This window comes from Microcebus murinus, chromosome 2, assembly GCF_040939455.1.
Source record: "Microcebus murinus isolate Inina chromosome 2, M.murinus_Inina_mat1.0, whole genome shotgun sequence".
Lineage (NCBI taxonomy): Eukaryota > Metazoa > Chordata > Mammalia > Primates > Cheirogaleidae > Microcebus > Microcebus murinus.
The window spans coordinates 32,102,572-32,121,807 of NC_134105.1; the positions used below are offsets into that span (position 1 = coordinate 32,102,572).

The 19,236-nt window shown below is 46.7% G+C and overlaps 1 protein-coding gene across 1 annotated transcript; it reads right to left on the reverse strand.

The window, feature by feature from the left end:
- Positions 1-2,990: 2,990 nt before the first annotated feature.
- CFAP144 (cilia and flagella associated protein 144) lies at positions 2,991-10,189 on the reverse strand. The gene is made up of 4 exons (XM_012775841.3): positions 9,964-10,189; positions 8,080-8,139; positions 6,115-6,218; positions 2,991-3,347 (listed from the first exon to the last, which is right to left on the reverse strand). Exons 1-4 carry the CDS (start codon positions 10,094-10,096, stop codon positions 3,237-3,239), a joined length of 408 nt encoding a protein of 135 aa, XP_012631295.1. The 5' UTR covers positions 10,097-10,189; the 3' UTR covers positions 2,991-3,236.
- Between the last annotated feature and the right edge of the window lie 9,047 nt (positions 10,190-19,236).

Genomic DNA, 19,236 nt, shown 5'->3' on the forward strand with positions numbered 1-19,236 from the left:
GGACACAGTATATCAAGAGGGGTTTGTTTTTGTTTTGTTTTTTAACTTTTTAAAGGTTGAATTTTATAACATGTTGATTATATCTAAAAACCAAAAAAGATCTGTTTACCACAGCATACTACGATATTTAAAGTGAGAAACAGCCTAAATATTCAACAACAGGGGAATCTGGTAAGATCCTGACAACCACCGGACTGCAAGAGGGCGATGCTAATGGCACGGGCTTGCAAAACTGCCACAAGAAGTGGACACAGGAACGACCACTGGAGGGAAGCAGAAAAATGCAGACGGTTCGGTTAGGACTATTTGCTTAATATTAAAAAAATAAATAAAGTTTTCTGTTAACACGTGAGAAATACTTCAGACAGCAGGCTCTGTACTAAGGGCGGGCTTTGTATTAGCACCCACCCTGAATTGGTGTTCTAAACTCTATTTTACAGATGAGGAGACTGAGGCTTAAACGGCTAAGCACCATACCCAGACAAACACAGTGGTGGAACAGGGATTCCACCTCTGTGGGTCGGACCCCTGGGCTGGGCACCCACAGGACACCACTTCCAGCGTATTCTCCACTGTTGTTTAAAACGAGGGTTTGGGGCTTTGGTGTTTTTATTTCCTCCAGAAAGCTGTGCCATCCGTTTTCTTCCCTCCCTGCTGCGCAGTTCAGCTCGCAGAAAGTATCTGTAGAACACCCAGGGGAGGGGTGTGTCGTGGTTTACTGAGGTCACTTACCAAAGTCACTGAGGAGACCAGGACAGGTGGCAGAGCTGGCTTTCCCGCGGACAGACACCTGAGCTTAGAGGTGAACGCCCACGGAGAAGGCCAGCTGCAAACCCGCTCCACCACTCAGGAGTTCGAAGTGCCACCCAAACTGCGTCCCTGTAAAGCAGGCCCCTCAGTGCCCAGCACTTACTAGGCGCTCAGGACGCGTTAGCTGTTGTGTCCAGCTGTCTGGAAAGGCCAACAACAAGCTGCGGGAAATCGCCCCGAAGGGCCCAAAGGGCGGCCCCGCCAGGTATGGGTGGAGCCTTCAACCTCAGGGCTTAGAAAGACGCTCTTTCCAGTCAGACCCTGCGCAGCTACAGGTCTCAGGGTACATCCAACGCGGGGTACCTCCTCCTGACTTTAAGGGGTGCAGAGCCGACCCCACAGAACCAGCACGCCCCACATGCCCCAAAACGCTGGCCCAGGTCGCACCGCGCTCGCTCCTCCCGCCCCTTTCCCTCCTTACCCACCAACTCCCCGTCCCTCCCCAGCTCTGCAACCTGGACAGCAGCAGCCCTCGGACCCAGGGCACCCCAGCCAGCCCGGGCCTACCTGTGCAGAGGGTCCTTGCCGGCTCCCCCTCAGGCTCAGCATGGCAGGAGTAGAACCAATGCATGGAAAGACCCAGGAAGACCTTTTAGGTTATTATGAGGGATGTTTTCCAGAAATATTGTTTTCCCCATGACATCATTTTTTCAGGGGCCCAATGAGTCATTTCATGAATAAACTAAAGAAGAGGTTATTGTGCCCCTACAGGAACCATAGTTTTGTGTCAGGGCCTAGTCACAATTCTCTACACCTCCTTCTTGCTGCCAGATTTTTCTCCAGGGGTTTCTATTGATATTGTAAAGGATTGTTAGTGAGGATATTGGCAAGATGGAGGGTACGTTCTCGTATCAGGCAGGCCATCTTTCTTAGGGCAGCATTCTTTGCTGCAGCACCAGCTACATTATTTCCTTTTGCTTCTCCAGTGTTATCCTTTGAATGCTCAGGAACGTTTGATTGTAACCTACCTTGGCATGTTGATTGCTTCTACTAGCTCTGAGACTTGGTGTCCATACCCTATAGGTTGCCCAGGTGAGTGTGCCCATGCTGTTTCCATACATGCTGAAATCATGGGCCACTCCAAAAGTACAGCAGCTATCAGTGTATACATTTGCTATCTTTCCCTCAGCCAACTGGCAAGCTCTAGTTCAGGGGTCCTCAAACTTTTTAAACAGGGGGCCAGTTCACTGTCCCTCAGACCATTGGAGAGTTCGCATCATGGGCCCAGGATGAGTCAGCTGCTAAGCAGGACAGGCAGTGGCGACAAAAACACCCGGAGGGCCAGATAAATATGCTAGGCAGCCCGTATGTGGCCTGTGGGCCATAGTTTGAGGATGCCTGCTCTAGTTAATGCTGTTAATTCAGCCACCTGGTCTGATTTTACTCCCTGGAGCTGGGTACTTTCTATTATATCCACGACAGAAATGGTGTATCCTGCCCAGTAATGCCCCTGGTCATCCCTTAAATTAAGAACCATCTGGGAACCAAATTAATTCAGCTTTCCTGTAAATCTTCCCTAGGGGAGAGTAAGATATTAGTAGACTGCAGTCATGGTCTTCCTCTCGCTGTTCACCTGGGAGAGGGAGGAGAGTAGCAGGGTTAAGAGTGTTACAGGGTTAAGAGTGTTACAGGGTTAAGAGTGTTACAGCACTTCAGAGTGATGTCCGGGGCAGAAAGCAAGAGCACCTCATAAGAGGTGAGGCAGCTGACATTAGAGTGTTGAGTGTGGTGAGAGTTGAGAGATTCCACAGAATGGGGGACACAAATGGTCAGCAGGGACCCCAGGACAAATTCTTTGACATTCTTACATAAAACGGCTGCAGCTGATATGGCCCTCATACAAGATGTCCCCTTGTTACTGGGTCTAATGACTGGCTCAAATAACCAGTTGGCCTGTGATTGTCAGTTTTTGAGTTAATACTCCTAGAGCATTTTCAATTATTTTGTGTACAAAAGGCAAAAGAGAAGGCTAGTTGGGATGGCCGAAAGCAGGCACCTGGGTGAGAGCCTGTCTTAAACCCTCTGTGTGCTGTTTTCCCCTTTCTTCCTAGCTGTCCTATAAGCTTGCATTTTATGGTTTCCACTGCTCCCCAAATGAGTTTTCCATCTTCTAAATATGTCTTCAGTTTTCTTGATTACAAATGTTTCTCTCCCATTCTCTCTGTTGTGGGTTCACACCGTTTTTAATCCACTTATCATCCTTTATTAGTGTCTGGGAAGACCAAGGAGGCAATTACCTACACACAGCCTGTGCCATTCCTTAGAATCCTCACACTGGCTTACAAGATAAGGACTTCAAACAACAGCCTTGGCAGATATGAGAAAAGTGAGACTCAGGATAGGACAAGTTAGAAACTAATATTGATTTTTCTGTGCAGTGCACACTTTGGGCATCAAATATAGGGACTGGCGGCACCGCTGGGATGCTACTTGTGGCGATCATCTTCTCCCAGGCTCCACATTTTAGCCTTATACAGAGTGATGTCCTTGTAGACCTTGAAGTGGTTCAGCCTGTTGTCCTGGCGTTCTGGGTTGACCTAGAGGGGAGGATGCAGGATGAGAAAAAAGCCTGTGGGGAAGTGGGGAGACCTGGGTTTGGAGTAAGTGGACCCGGGCACTCTGCTGACGTGTGGCTGCATTGGGAAACGGAGCTGACAACGTTCACATGAAAAGGGTTGTGAGCTTGAAGGAGAACAGCCTATGCCACTTTGCTGCACTCCCTATCCCACTGCCTCCACTGGAGGCCGCACTGTGGGCTCTTTTGCTAACTGGAATGTGAGCTCTGGGAGGGAGGGGCTGTGTCTGTCTTAGTAAATCCCCAGCACCTAGAACCGTGTCCTGTGCACACTAGGCATTCGACACACATTTGTTAAAGGAATGAATGAATGTGTTGAAAGTGTCACACAGAGAACTAAGTAAAAGTGTGCACTGACACATAAATCTTATAGAAGCTATGCTGTGCAACTAACTGCAAATGTTACCAGGAGACATGAGGCTGATAGGGACTCACTGACTGTGGTTTCCCCGTCCCAGTGCTGAGGTTGCAGGTACTCTGCCTGCCCAGGCTGAGGTCCTGCCAGGTAGCTGCGAGCTCCAAGTGGGATTGATCAAGCCTCTTCTGCCCCCAACCCCATCACCCTGAAACTGCAGCTTCATTACCACTTAAGGCTGCACAACACCTGGATCTGTGGCTTTGGGGGTATACTTTCTCACTTTGCCAACAGCGCCATCTGGTGGCACTGGCCCCAGGTGTACAGTGACAAGCAAGCATGGAGTATTTGCAGACCCTTTGCAATTCTAGTGATAACTGAGCTGGGTGCACGTGCGGTTTGTTATCTGCAAAGCATAGGAGGGTCTGAGCAGGGCAGGCCTGGCTGGGCCAGCCGCAGTTGCCCTTCCTGTCACGGTCAGCTTGTCATGAGACGTCCTTCAGGGTCAAAGACACAGCATTTCCACACCCACACTTGCACTCACGTGAGTCAGGTCTTTACTAGTTAAGAAAATGAAAAATGGTGACTTCCTTTAGTTGTGCTTTGTGGTATTTTACTAAGATGCTTAATTATCAAGCTTGGGTGATTTCTGTGTTCACCCCAACCTCCCTTCCCTCACGACCCTCCTTCTCCCCTGACGAAGGTTCTCTCCTTGAACAAACTCTAGTCAGACTCCCTGAAGCCTTTTCAACTAGGCCTGACTTTCGGATTTCCACGTTCACCTCTGCATTGTCCAATTTTAGCAAAAATCCTGCCAAGTCAGTTTCATCAGAACCCCCACCCTCAATATCTGACCACCCTAGAGGGGTCCCTCCTCCGCCAGCATCCTCCAGGTGATGTCTGATCACCCTGCCCTCCCTCAGCAAGAATCCTGTCAGGTGGGGTTTACACAGAAGCCACCTCCACCCCGATGTTTCCTTGTGGTCATTTTCCATCGCTGACCCCACTTGCTCCTGGCTGGACATTCCCACTTGCCCAGCTGTGTTCAGAGTTGAGCCCGATGGCTCACCACGAACCCCACTGAAACAACAGCCTCTCCATGTGAGAGAGTCTTCCTTCTCCTCTTGACCAATCACCGAGTAAGCCTCTCATTACTCATTTTCATATTTAATAACTGTCCTTCATTTTTTTTCTGTAATACTCTTACCTCATTCACGATTAGTTAGGCCTCCCCCCTTCCTCTTCTCCAGCTCTCTAACCACACCCCTACCCTCTGGACTCCTCGTTAGTGTAAGTAGTGGGGGCTCCGGCTGGAATCTTCTGTCTCCCCGAGTCTCCTCTCTCCACGCCATGCCCCAAGTCTGAGGAAAAGCTGTTGCAAATGAACAGCTGATTTACTCTCCTCCTCACTGGTAAAACCTGGACGTACTGCACCACCTGTCCACATCTGTGTGAAGCAGCCCTGCAGGAGAGCCACGTGCCCTACGCGGAGTGGCGTAAACAGAGGAGAGGGCCTGGCTCCTGCAGTGGGAATCAGAGCAACACGGCGTGGAGGGTCCTGGGGAAGGGAGCACCCTGGAAAGTTCTGCAGTGGATGGAGGCAACGGAGCCCAGAGAAGGAGCCAGGAGAGGCCCCTGGTTCATTCTAGGTGGGGCTTGGTGTTCTCCTTCCTATTCTTAACATCAGCCCACATTCTTAACATCACAGTAGCCCATATTTTGGGGGTAGTTTCTCTACATTGCTTCATTTAATCATCACAACAAACCTTTGTGTATAGATAATACGATTATCCTCCTCTTAAGACAGATGAATGGAGGCTTAGATAGGTTAAAGTCTTCTCCAAATCCTGCTTTCTCCTTCTAGCAGAAGCCCTGTATTCCTTAGGGTGATAATACGCAGAAAACTATGTTTCCCGGGCTCCCTAGCGGCTAGTTGAGTCCTTCAATCAAATGAAGAGAGCACTGTTTCTAACATTCCTATTGTACAGACAAGGGACCAAAATTCACAGACGTTAAGTGACATGCCAGCCCCACCCTGGTGGTCACTGGTGGAGCAGACTCAGGCACCCGTAACAGCAATCTTTAATCAACATGTATACGGTGTTCCTCTGCACCAGACACTGTTCTAAGAACCACACAAATACGCCCTCCATTAATCCTCATCACAACCTTATGAGACAGGTACGGTAAGATCTCCATTGGCACCCAGGAAGCTGAGGCGCTAAAGAACTTAGTACTTCTAGGGGCCCACAGCTAGGCAGTGGCAGGCAGAATTCACACTGAGCCACCTGCAGCTCCCTGCTCTGTTCTCTTGGCCCCCACCTATGCTGTCCCTGTGCTTCTGCTGTTTACTAAGGACAGAAGCCATGCTTACCAAGGGCTCAGGGTCCCATCCAATCTCCTGGCTTTCAGTCTCTGTCTCTGGGTACTTCATCCTTGGTCCTTGGGCAGCATGGTGAATGACATTCAGAAACTTGGCTGGGAAACAAGGTCAGAGTTATGAAGGAGTCAGGATCTGGGACCAGTGGAGGTTCCTGTGCCCTTTACTCTGGCCACATCGTTCCTCAGAGCACAGCATCCGGCCTCGGAGCCTTGCCAAAGCCTGGAGACAGGGGCATCTGGTCCCTCCGCTCTGCTTCCAACAACTACCGGGTGGGCACTGACGCTGTGCCAGGCACTGTTCTGCGCCCTGGGGTTGGGGAGCTCTGAGTGAGGCAGACATGGTCCCTGCTCTCCTAGGACTCACAGTCTGCATGGAGGCAGAGGACACAACATACAGGGTTACGAATAGACCCGATGGTGGCAGGCAGGGACAAATGCTGTGAAGGAAGGCGTGGGCAAGGGGCTGAGAAGGAAGGGCAGCTACTGCAGAACCAGCCTTGCGTAGAGGCAGAGAACAAGCACACCACAGCAGTGAGAGCAAAGGCCCTGGGGCAGGAGCAAGTTTGGCTACTGGAGCCCAACAGAGAGAGCGAGGAGGAAGGTGGTAAGGAGTGAGGCCCCATCCTCCTGGACTGAAACGGGCGTGGCTGCCAACAGCAGACTATCTGCAGCTGCACAGCTCTTCTGCCCAAGAGAGGCAGGCTTTGGAATGAACCTGGGCTTTGGAGTCCGTGCCACTACTAGCCTGTCAGGTGGCCTCACTTCTCTGGGTCTCACTGTTCCCATCTGCAAAATGGGAGGAAAGTGTCTAGCTCAGCAGGATGACTGAGAATGAAAAGAAAGATGACCCAGAGGTCAGGAACCGGGCTGGGCATATCCCTAACATAAGGCAGACAGCAAGTCCTGCTGCCTGGCTTTCCAGACACTCATCATCTGTTTTGTTCCTTACTGCTCCAAGTCCCCAACTTGCATCCTTTATGCTGGATGGGAGTGACTACAGATGGCGCCCTGCTCTCTCCGATCCTGCCCTCCCCCCATCAGTCTATCTATTAGTCAGCCTCTGTCACAGTGCCCTGAGATCCTCGACTGCCCCCTTCCCAGGCTGTCCTCAGACACCCTTCCTCCACCACATTCTGCACCAGGAAGACAGAGGGGAAGAAGCAGGGCTCTCAGGAGGGATCAGCTTTTCACAAATGCCTCTTTCCCCCTTCCCAAATGTGGCCCCTTCCCCACCTGTATTTTGTGGCCATGCCAAACCACCTGCAAGAGTGTTTCTCATTTCTGTGCCTTTGCATACAGCTCAGAATGTCCTTCCTCAGCCTCCTCTGCTTCACCCTGTGGTCGCTCCCCCAAGAGGACTTCGAGAAGTCCACGGCCTCACTGAGTCTCCTGTGTTCCATGCTGTTGCCACACCAATCATGGCTGCTCTGCACTTGTGTATTTATTTCCATGTCTCCTTACTTGTCTCTCCGTCATGATACTATGAGGTCCTCGGCCCAGCCACAGCAGAGTGACTACTTAACCATGAAAAGAATAATAATAATAACTAACGTTTACTGAGCACCAAGTGCCAGATACTGTTCTAAGCACTTGCATTATTCTGTTTCATCCTTACAACCACCCTAAGAAATATGCTCAGAAACGTTACCAGCATGCCAGAAGTAAATAAGTAAGTGGCAGTCCTGGGATGTGATGTCAGTTAGTGTGACTCCAGGACCTGTGCTTGTGTGATGAACCAACGAGTGCAATGCTAAGGCCATTAGCAATGTTTTTGTTGGCTTGACGATTATAATTGAACATGTCAGTCTCTTGTGAGTTTGAATAGTATGAATCAAATTTTCAGAATCAAAGCAGAGGAATCTGAGGCTTGACCCGAGGTTAACAGTAAACTGAGTTGTCTCCAGCCAGTCACCTCCCTGTGCTCTAACTCGATGCCATTGCCAACCCCAGGACTCACCATCTGCAGGTTCCTCCAGGTTATCATGCCAAGACATGGGCTTTCTGGTTATTGGGTGAACTAGGGAAAAACAGCATCACAGGTTCACGTTAAAACACAAATTCCCTGCCCTCTCTAAGACCCAGCTCAGGCAGGACACCCATTTGGCACCTACTAAGTATCTGGCACCTGCCAGGTATTGTGCTTGGTGCTAAGGGACAAAGTTGAATGAAGGCCTCAAGAACCTCACAATCCACAGTGGCACCGTCCAGGATGGTGGGCACCAATCACATGTGGCTCCTTGAGTTTGATTAACTAAAATTAAATGCAATGAAAAACTCAATGCCTTAGACACACGGGTCTGCACATTTCAAGTGCGCGACAGCCACATGTGGCTAATGGCTACGGTGTTGAGTCCAGCACAGATAACAGAACATTTTCATCATCAACAAATGCTCTCCTGGACAGCGCTGGTCTACAGGGAAGGCAAACGGGCCAGGGCGGGTGGCCAGATACTGATCTCTACCCAGGAGGGCCTGTGATAAGACAGCAACAGAATCCACGTTCCACGTTCAGCTCAAAATTACTGCTGTACCGCAGACGTGGCTGTAAACGCGACTCCGAGTTTTCATTCTATTTGTGGTGACAGATGATAAGCAAACGTGGCATCAGGCGGCGTAAGTGTGGAGGAGACGGCAGAGCAGGATGAGAGGACAGAGCGCTGATGGAGGGGAGTGGGCGATGCATGTCCAGGGAGACACGTTTGAGCAGAGCCCTGACTGCCACGGGGCAGTGGGCGGTGTGAGTGCGTGTGGGGAGAACGTGAGCGTGAGCTTGGAGGGTTTGAGAAACCTCGGGAAGGCCTGAGTGGTCATCAAGTGGAGTGAGCTAGGTGGAGAGTGGTAGGAGATGGGCAGGGGTGAGTAGAAACCAGTGGACTCCAAACTGATTATCTTAAACTCCTAGCAGTAAAGTAGCTTTGGAGCACTCACCCCTAGTAGATGTATGTTTAGTCTCTATATACTATTGTCAGTATATCAGCAAAGCATAATTTCTATCTGTATAGGTAAAAGTCAACATCAATACACGTTCTAACATTTTCTCACTCTACCCAATGGATCATGTGCCCAAGGGACTCGAGCTGAGAGGCAGCAGTTTTCCTAGAAAGCCTCAACATTGCCTGAAGAGACTATTTATGTCGTTGCCATGGAACAGGTTTGAGGAGAATTGGACATTAATTTGTTTTCCTTAAATGAGTGGTTAAGAGTTCCAGATTAAACCATGTTAGTTATAATTAAAGACAGTATAAATTCTCTATATAGCCAGACTACAGTGAACTGTAGTGTACAGTTAATTAGGCACACGAGTTGGGGACTAAATTCAGGAAGAAAGAACAATGTTTATGTAGGTAACGCTGCAGAAATGGCATGATGTATTTACAAAATCCATTTATTTAGAAATGGCGGTGGAGAAAGGAGCGTGTGTGCGATCCTTAGCCGTGGCTGTGCAGACTCCGCACCAAGATGCTTATTAAAGGAACACGGTTGGAGGGAAGTAAAAACTTTCACCTCATTAAAAAGCAACCAACAGAAAAACAAAAGCAAAACAGAAAAACCCCGAAAAATATAATTATTTCAAAAGCAAAATTATAAAAAGCAGTTTTTATCCTGCAATGAAAATATATAATCGCCACGTGGCTGCATTGTAATTTATCGAACATGTCTGATGTGAAGCGGGGCCAGGCCCTGCCAAGTCCTGGGTCTGAGGTCTAGGAGAGGCGGAGTGAGAGCAGCTCTTCTCCCTCCCTGGGACCCGCACTGCTGCTGGGAGCCCCCAGGTTCCGCCTGAGCGCCGCCCCTGACCCCGCACCACCCCTCGCCCTTCCCCCACCCTGCCACCCCTCACCCTTGCGCAGGGGATTCACGTGATACTCCGTGTAGAGTTTCTGGGTGCGCAGCTCTTTGAGGTACAGTTCCCGCAAAATCTGGTTCTGATGGACCTCATCCGTGACCGTCTTCTCCCTCTGGCGTCCCGCCATGGCCTTGAGCGCAGGTCCTGCCGGCCTCTCCTGCGCGCCCTGCGGGTTGGCCTGGTGCCGCCTCGCGGTCTCCAGGCAACCGCGTCCCACGCGGTCTCCAGGCAACAACTCCTGCTGTGGGACTCTGCTGAGTTAGATCACTGGGCGCCCCCAGTCCCTCACCTGGAGCCATCCCGCCCTGTTCCCACCTCTGGGAACTGTATTTCGTTCCCCGCCTCCTTCCGGTGCTCCACTCACCTGCCTGACCTTCTGGGGACCCAGCCTGGTTACTAGAACCGGCCCTGGACCCCAGCAAAGGGCTGGCCAGCAAGCGGCAGACCCAGGAGATCATAGACGTGTGATGGACCTCACTTGGGTCAATCATTTCCTAAAAAAAGATTTTGGAAGGACTCAGAAACCTCTCCCACTTTAAAGCAGAGGCACATTAAAAGGGAACAATGAATCAGGGAAAACTAATTTTAAGGATGTTTTATGGAACTCAGTATATCCCAGTTATCATTTCAAAGTTTCAATACCAGAGTATTGAGACATTGTGTTTTCCTAGCATTTCTAATCTTGGGGGAAGGTGACACTTCATGGCACGTCTCAAGTGCTCATTAGCCACACATGGGCAGTACACTGCTAGAGTTCTTGTTTTCACCCTTTCAGATTTACATCTGCACTTCACCGGAAATTGATTTTCGAGTGTAGTGGGAAGTAGGAATGAAGCCTAATTTATTTTCCAAATGAGTATTCAATTGACCCAGCACCAATTTATTGAAAAGACAGTCCTGTCCCCACTGTTCTGCCCTGCTACTTTTGTCTTAAAGACAGTGTCCACACACGTGTGACACTGTTTCTGGACTCTGTGCCATGTCATTCGTCTATGTCTCTATGCTTGCAGGAGTACTGCACTATCTGAATTACTCTATTTCTTGTATGCAGTTGTCATATCTGGTGGAGAGAATTCCCTCTTAGGAGAGTCTTGCCTATTCTTGTCCCTTTGCATTTCCATACAAATTATAACCAGCTTGTCAAATTCCCTAAAAATGTCTGCTGGAATTTTGATTGAGATTTTATTTAATCAAGATATCACTTGGAGGAGAGCACGTTTTTAAAAATGTCATCTGTTCATCAGATGCTTGTGTGGGTAGGATCTGGGCATGTTCTTGTCTTCCACACGGTGCCTCCCGTCCCACCCTGGGGTAGAGCAGCTGACTGAGACAGGGGCTCAGCCCTCAGATCTTTGATGAGAACACAATGGAGGGCCCCGCCCCCTTTTGTAGAAGGTGTTTCTGAAGGGCAGAGAATCCCTGGCAGGGTTCTAGAATCCTAGGGTGAAGAAAAATGGAGTCTGGGAGGAAGAAGACCAAAAAATAGAAACAAAAACAATCCCAAGTCTCCATCTCTCTACAGCACGGCCTCATGCCCTGTGAGTGAGTGCTCAGGGCTCACCCTTTCTTGCACTCACTGTACCCCAGCACCTGCCTCCTTGACAGCAGGGGGGATGCTTTCCAACCCTCACTCTGCTCTTCCCTCTCTGCCACTGGTCCCACAGTTTGCTGTGTGCTTACAGACCAAGTTCTGGGAGAGGCCAGTCACACAAGCGGAGGCTCATGCAGGCTGGCTGATGTGGCAGGAGAGGAAAGGACCAGACTGTCTAGAAAAGGGAACTGTTAGAGGCATCCCTGGCATGTGAGGAGGATGAACAAGATGGGGGTGAAAGCCAAAGGCAGACAGGAGTGAGATGACCAGGAGCCAGTGATGCACAAAGGGTCCCGTAACTCACCGAGGCTGAGCGTGGGTTGCCAGTGTCTTGCCTGTCCGGTGGCCACCATGTCAGGCCACTGTCCCAGCAGTTCTGGGCTGCTCCAAACTGTCCCAGCAGCAGGGACACCACCTCCCCAGGAGGAGATTTGGGACCTGGCAGGTCTGGCCATGGGTGACTGGACAGTGGGCAGGGATGAGGGTGTAGGGGCCTAGGCAGAGGGGCTGGGAGGAGGGGTGGGGGCCTGGAGGGAGGAGTAGTAGGCAAGGGGAGCCAGGCGAACCTGGGGTTGGCAGAGAGGCCGTCGTCGGGAAGGAACAGAGGAGGAGCTGGTCATGTAGAGCATCAGGGTGGAGTAGTGGGAATTAGGGGGATTAGTCACAGAGGGGAGCTTGGTGGGGCAATGAACAGAAAGAGCTGGGTGGTTCTGGGGAGGAGGCTGAGGGGTGGGATGCTGAGGAGCAAGGGGAGGAAGGACGGTTTTGGACTGAGAGTGTGAAGGAACAGGAGGAGGTCGAGGTTGGGGCTGAGGGCGAGAAACACGAGGGAGTCTTTTTGTCATTTTCAAAAGACACTGCTGCGTACTCACTAGTCCAGAGGAATCAGAATGAGTAAATGGGATGTGCCCAGAGCTCCTCTGGTATTTATGACACACACAGGCCCTCGCATGACCCCGTCACTGAATGCCCTTTGTGACACACACAAACCCCTCCCCCTGGTCTGGTGAGTGGGCCCAGCAGCCAGGAGAATGGCCCCAGTGTCTGCGCATAACAGCAATTGTGGAAACAGCCAAGAGAAGAAATGGGGATGCAATTTTAGTCCTGTTCTTGGGATTCCATGTCGTCTTTCCCCAAAGAAGGCAAAGATTGTTCAAAGGGCTAGGATAGAGTTAGGGGCTTGGGGCCTTGGAGAGCAGTTCTGAGCAGGACCTGGGTAATGGGGAAGAGACAGTGACCCAGACTCATTAACTTACCACAATTTTCAAAGCCCTTTCACATCATTTATGTCATCATTTATATCATCACATGAATATGAGTGATTAGCAAAGAGATGCTATGTCCATTTCACCAGTGAGGACCCTGGAGACCAAAGAGGGCACTTCCACAGGCAGGCAGGTGTCAGAGCAGGTGGGACTAGAAATTGAGACTAAAGAAGGGGGCAGGCCTCCTTTACTGGCCACAGATGGGCACAACACACTGAAGAGTGGCCTCACCTCCCTATGCCTCTGGACAGAGTCTTGCAGGCGCTGCTTCTGAAAGGGACTTTACTTTTGCTAGCTGACCTCTTGGTCCCTGAGCTCCCTTGCTTTCATACCTTACTCTTCACTGGGAGTAGAACATAGGGCCAAGGCTGGCAGGGTGACTACCCACCTCTGAGGGCCTCATGACTAGATTGGGGCTCTCTTGCTCACTACCTGAGACAACTAACTCCATGTGAGATGATTAAGGAGGCTACTGCACTCTCCCCCCTTTCTTTTGTTGATGTACCAACCTCTCTGCTTAACATTCCTTGTTTTTTTGATCCCCATCTACATATAAGCCCCTTTGGTCCCCTGTTCTTCCCTGCACTCTTATCACCATAGTCTTCTGAGTTTTTTTCTCCCTGACTCAACACTTGTTTTCTCCCATTGTTAGCAATACTTTGAGTGTACTCTCTCTGCAGGTCTAGCTGCATAATTAGCAAATTTTACTATTTCTTAGACTGCTTTTTATTTTAGTTTAGTTTAGGGTTTTTTGGGGGGTTTTTTTGTTTTGTTTTGTTTTTGAGGCAGAGTCTCACTCTGTCACCCAGGCTCTGTCACCCATCATAACACACTCCAACCTCAAACTCCTGGGCTCAAGCAATCCTCCTGCCTCAGCCTCCCAAGTAGCTGAGACTACACTATTGCCTGGGCAATAGTGAAACCTCATCTCTTCAAAAATAAAAAATAAAAAAATTAGCCAGGTGTGGTGGCATGTGCCTGTAGTCCCAACTTCTCAGGAGACTGAGGCAGGAAGGTCATTTGAGCCCAGGGGTTGGCAGTTGCAGTGACCTATGGCAACATCACTGCACTCTAACCTAGGCAAGAGAGAGAGAGACTTTGTCTCAAAAAAAAATTGGAAACAATCTAAATACGTATAAATAAAGATTTATGATACAGACACACCATAGAATAAGAAAAGGAAATACACAAATAAAAAAATAAGTTGAGTAAGTACTTGAGGTGATACTATAGCAATCAAGGATGAAGGGTAGGTGTAAATTATCAAATTTGATAGTTGCTAGGGGCATGGGTTTTGCTGGCTCTCTAGAAGGAACTATCCATTATCACAGAGAAATTACAAGGACTTTGACTAGAATCTGGGTTTAAAAAAAAAAGTTTCTAAGAAACTGAAACCTTGGCCCTACCTCTTACCCTAATGCAAAAGAGTTCAAAATTCAAACTACATGGTGTGGAAACACACAGGCAAGAATTAACATTGGCTCCAGGTCAGTGTTACTTCTGAAGTGTTAGGACAATGCAAAGTTTGTTACTCTGGAGGAACATCACCATAGCCCAGAACACAGGACTTCCCATAGGAAAGCCTCGCTGAAGATGGACTCATAATACAAAATTACAGAACACTTGAGCAAACAATTTACATGAGGAATTTTCAGCAGATACAACAAAGAGCAGATTTATACCCTACTAAGAATGTTATGTAATTAAAGGTAATTGAAATTAAAAACTCAGTGAATAGGATAAACTTCAAATTAGATACAACTTTCTAATATCAGAATGAAAAATATGAACATTGAAATAACAATAATACCTTAGTGAACAGGACAAACCTGATATTAGATGCCATTGAGAGGGAAAGAGAAAAAACATCTAAGGGAATTGCCAAGAGACAGCACAAATAGATGAAAGAAGGAAATTATAAGAGAAAGGTTAAGAGAATAGAACATAAAAGAACAGAATAAAATATAAAAGTCCAACATACTTCTCAAAATAATACCAGAAGAAGAAACACAGAGTATGAGGAAGGGAAATATTTGAGGAGATAATGGCTGAGCTTGTTCAAGAAATAATAAAACTCTTGTATCCTCAGATTGAATACACACATTGAAGTCCTAGCAGAAAACATAAGAAATCCACATCCAGACAAAACAGAGTGAAACTGTAGAACATTGAAGACAGAGATCTCAAAAGCAGTAAAAGAGAATAGATAGATTATCCATAAAGGAATGAAACTGGAAGCAAAATTCTTGAAAGAAACAATGAAAGAAGGGAGTGAAGTGATATCTTATAAATGCTAAGAGGAAATGACTATTAAAGTAGAATGTCATACCCAACCAAGTTATCATTCAAAATTATTCAAAATTGAGTGCTGAATAAAGACGTGTTGATCATTTAACTAAAGTACTTAAAAAACGCTGAGAGAATTCACCACTAATACACCCTCATTAAAACAATAAGTAGGCCAGGCACTGTGGCTCCTAGCACTGGGGAAGGATTGCTTGAAGCCAGGAGTTGGAGACCAGCCTGAACAAGAATGAGACCCCATCTCTACTAAAAATAGAAAAATTAGCCAGGTGTGGTGACACATGCCTGTAGTCCCAGCTGCTCAGGAGGCTGAAACAGGAAGATCACTTGAGCCCAGGAGTTTGAGGTTGCAGTGAGCTCTGATGATGCCATTGCACTCTAGCCTGAGTGACAGAGCAAGACCCTGTCTCAAAAAAATAAATAAATAAGAGAGAGAGAGAGAGAGAGAAGAAGAAGGAGGAGGAGGAGGAGAGGAAGAAATAATAATTTGATTCCAGGAGGAAAGAAATGCACGAAGCTAAGTGGAGAGCAGGGCATGATGAGCTAAAATTGGTAAGTAGGAAGCCTCCAAGAAGAATGCCAGCAAAACTTGTTGCAGGGTGTGTGCACGCTGCTGGCATTCCCCCGCTGTAGCAGTAAGGAAACAAGAATGGAAACAGACTAGAGCCAGAAAGAGATAATCTGTAATTCCCCTGCTCCTCATAGAGCTAAGAAGGGAATGCCAAAGGGGAAAAAGGCTAGATGTCAGAGTAGTCCTTACAGAAGCACCAGTGGCTAAGGAAAGTAACTGATGAACTGATCATTGAGCCACACACTGAGGCTCACAAGAGAAGAAATGAAACCACACAAGTGTTTAAGAGATAGTGGAACAGAAAAATGAAAAGAAGTTTGCTGCCACTAAAACCCTAAATGATGAGTTCCAGAAAGTTAATGGCTTGTTCCCAGCTCCCATCAAGCTAGAACCTTAGTTGGCCGCTCTGTGTGCCAAGAGAGCTGCTGCCTTTGTAAAACTGCAGAAGCCAATGCTGCCATCCAGCCGTGTGTGAGAGAGCCCCTGACCAGCTCAGCCCTGCAAGCAGCAGGGACCATGAGAGGATGCAGTCTGGGATCTTGCCCTTGCTTATAAACTGGACTGTGACAAAGACACCAGTGAAATGCAGAAAAAGAAGTCACCCCAAGAGCTGGAGAACTACAGGACACTGGAAGGAGGATCAAAAGTGTACAGAAGAGCAGGTTAGGAAAAAGCCAAAGTGGCAAAGCCTTGGGAGTCACCAAGAGGGTCCGGGAAGGAAGAGGCAGGTGACATGCAGCAACTCATCTGGGTGATGTCCTAGCTCATTGTCCTGGAAGAATACCTGAAACAAGGGAGTGAGGCTGCATGGCCTGGATTAGCAGAAATGCCTTTGCTCAGAGAAATTCTAAGGTTCCTATGGCAATGCAGGATCCAGAAGTATTGGTGACCTTTCAGGATATGGCCCAGTTCCCAGCAAATGTGTCAAGTGACCAGAGCAACATGATAGCTAAGAATCTTAGAAAATCATCATCCAAATGTGGAGGGCTAACCTAATGCCTTTCTGGTAAACAGTGTCCTACCAAAAGAAAAAAATATATCCAGATCAGTTACTAGACATCACAATAATTCAAACCAAGCTACTTTGACCTCATTTGAAAAAATAATCTGGAAAACTTTGATGATGATCCCTACCCCTCTGGCCCAATGGAATATTTTTATAGTAATTTACTCTTAGTCTTTTCAAATGTTTTCCTACTTATTAGATATAAATTTGAACTATGTCCTAGGCTGTTTTGTGCTGTGTAACAGAAAACCTGATACTGGGCAATTTATAAAGATAAGAAATTTATTTGTCTTGCTGCATCTCTCTAAAACCTTGTAAAAGAAAAAAAAGAAATAAAGAAATTAAAAATTAAAAATAAAAAAAAAAGAAATGTATTTGGCTCACAGTTCTGGAGGCTGGGAAGTTGAGGGGTACGTCTGATGACTGCCTTCCTGCTGTATCATCCCATGGTGGAAGGTCAAAGAGCAAGGCAGGGAGGGAAGCACAGCTGAACTCATCCTTTTCTCAGAAACCCATATGCCAATAACAGCATTAATCCATTCATGAGGGCTTGAAGTTTCTCTTAAAGGTACCACCTTTCAACACTGTTGCATTAGGAATTAAGTTTCCAAAACCTGAACTTTGAAGGACATTTTAAACCACTGCAAACTATAACATGATCATTTTAGCATTTTTAAAAACTTTTAGAAAGTGTGAAAAACTTAGAGAAAAATGAAAGATAATGTGTAAATTTTGAAATGTGCTGATCATTTTGGCTTGTCATTTGGCTTGGTTTCATAAAGAAGAAATTGTTAAAGACTTCTTATTCCCGAGTGAGGAGGAATGACTCTAATCAGAGGAAACCACTACTCATTATTTAAATAGAGTTAGGTATATTTTGTCTTTCGATATTTTTATTTTCTTTGTTTTGAGAAGAAAGGCCATGGATTCACCAATGAATAAAAGGGTTTGGTTAAGGATGAAAGCCCCTAGGGCATTTTCAGTAGATTTAACCCATTTTACATCATGGAAGCCCATATACAGAAATTCAGTAGATTGTAGGGAGCAATGAAATCTTGCATGGTGATATTAATATAAGGAAAGATATTTGTAAATGCTACATATAATCTTGATTCTGTCACCTAAAATACAAATAAAATACTGTGCAATTTTTCCATATTGGAAAAGAGGTTCATTTTCTTTTTTTTTTCTTTTCAGAGACAAGGTCTTGCTCTGTTGCACACGCTGGAGTGCAGCAGTGTGATCACAGCTTACTGTAACCTTGAACTCCTAGGCTCAAGCAATCCTCCTACCTCAGCCTCCTGAGTAGCTGGGACTACAGGCATGTGCCACCATGCCCAGCTCATATTTATTTTTTATAGAGATGGGGTCTTGCTGTATTGCCCACATGATCTCAAACTCCTGACTTCAAGCAATCCTCCCACTTTGGCCTCCCAAAGTGCAGGGATTTCAGGGATGAGCCACCACGCCCGATCTCATTTTCCTCTTACATATCTGCCATGAGCAGAAGCTTACTTCTTCGTCATAGCTACCATCATGAACACCAAAACTCTATGAACATATCTAATACTGGGGTTAATTCAACCAGCCATATGGTAATACGAAGGATAATGAGCAGACATTTCTGATTTGGCCAGAAGAGTTAGTTTACATGTATGCAGTTGAGGTCCAATGGCTTCCACCTAAACATCTTATACCAAAAGATTCTGGAACATACTGTTTGGCATTCAGTCTTCAACATGGAAAATGTACTTAATAGAATTATACTTGAATTCATAATTATGAATATTTAAATTTCAAGGAAAGCATAAAAAATGGATCAGTTGATAAGCAGAGAGGTAAGTCTAATGTTACGATCTAGTGTAAATTATAAAATAGATTAAATCCCTGAATGGTTTTTATCACAAGAGTGTTAGGTCTGAAAGCCATCATTGTGCTCCTGCAGGTCTGTTTCTTTAAATAGAGAACCATGTTTCTTCTGCTTTCACATCCTTTTCAACTCCACAAAGAAAAGAGAAAGCTGTTACTCTGGGCACATCTAAGAAAGTCTATGCAGGCGGTCTACGCTTTGCATAATAGCACAGAACCATAAAAATGTCCTGCTTGCTGACACCATGCAAAGTGATCTTCATAATCATTGGGGAAAAGTTACAATTTTTCTGTGACCTTTAAAAAATTTTATCAAAAATTCTTTTTTAAAAGCATGTATCTTAAAGTCTTGGAAAGTGAAAACTAAATTAGGCAATGAAAAAAATTGTCCAAGTATTAAAAGCTCTGTTAAATGCATAACAAAATAGTAAAAATAACATTTAGTAGAACTAATATTTAGTAGACTATAATTTAAAACAATAGAAACACTAATGATCATTTTGTTTCTTTGTAAATAAACAGTGCTCGCCTTCTTTGGTACAATTTATCATATAGAGCAAGCATCTTTTACATATCCTGTGGCAATTCGTCTTACTCCTTTCTAAATTCACTTCCAACATCTTATTATTTGTGTTTCCAATGTCATATCTCCAAGAGTCCC

Bases quoted from the DNA above. Each gene is read 5' to 3' on its own strand.
- CFAP144 (XM_012775841.3), bottom strand. From the start codon at position 10,096: ATGGCGGGACGCCAGAGGGAGAAGACGGTCACGGATGAGGTCCATCAG. The intron at 6,219-8,079 runs GTGAGTCCTGGG...CTTGTTTCCCAG, and splicing joins CCTGGAGGAACCTGCAGATG to CCAAGTTTCTGAATGTCATT. The intron at 3,348-6,114 runs GTAAGCATGGCT...CCTCCCCTCTAG, and splicing joins GATGGGACCCTGAGCCCTTG to GTCAACCCAGAACGCCAGGA.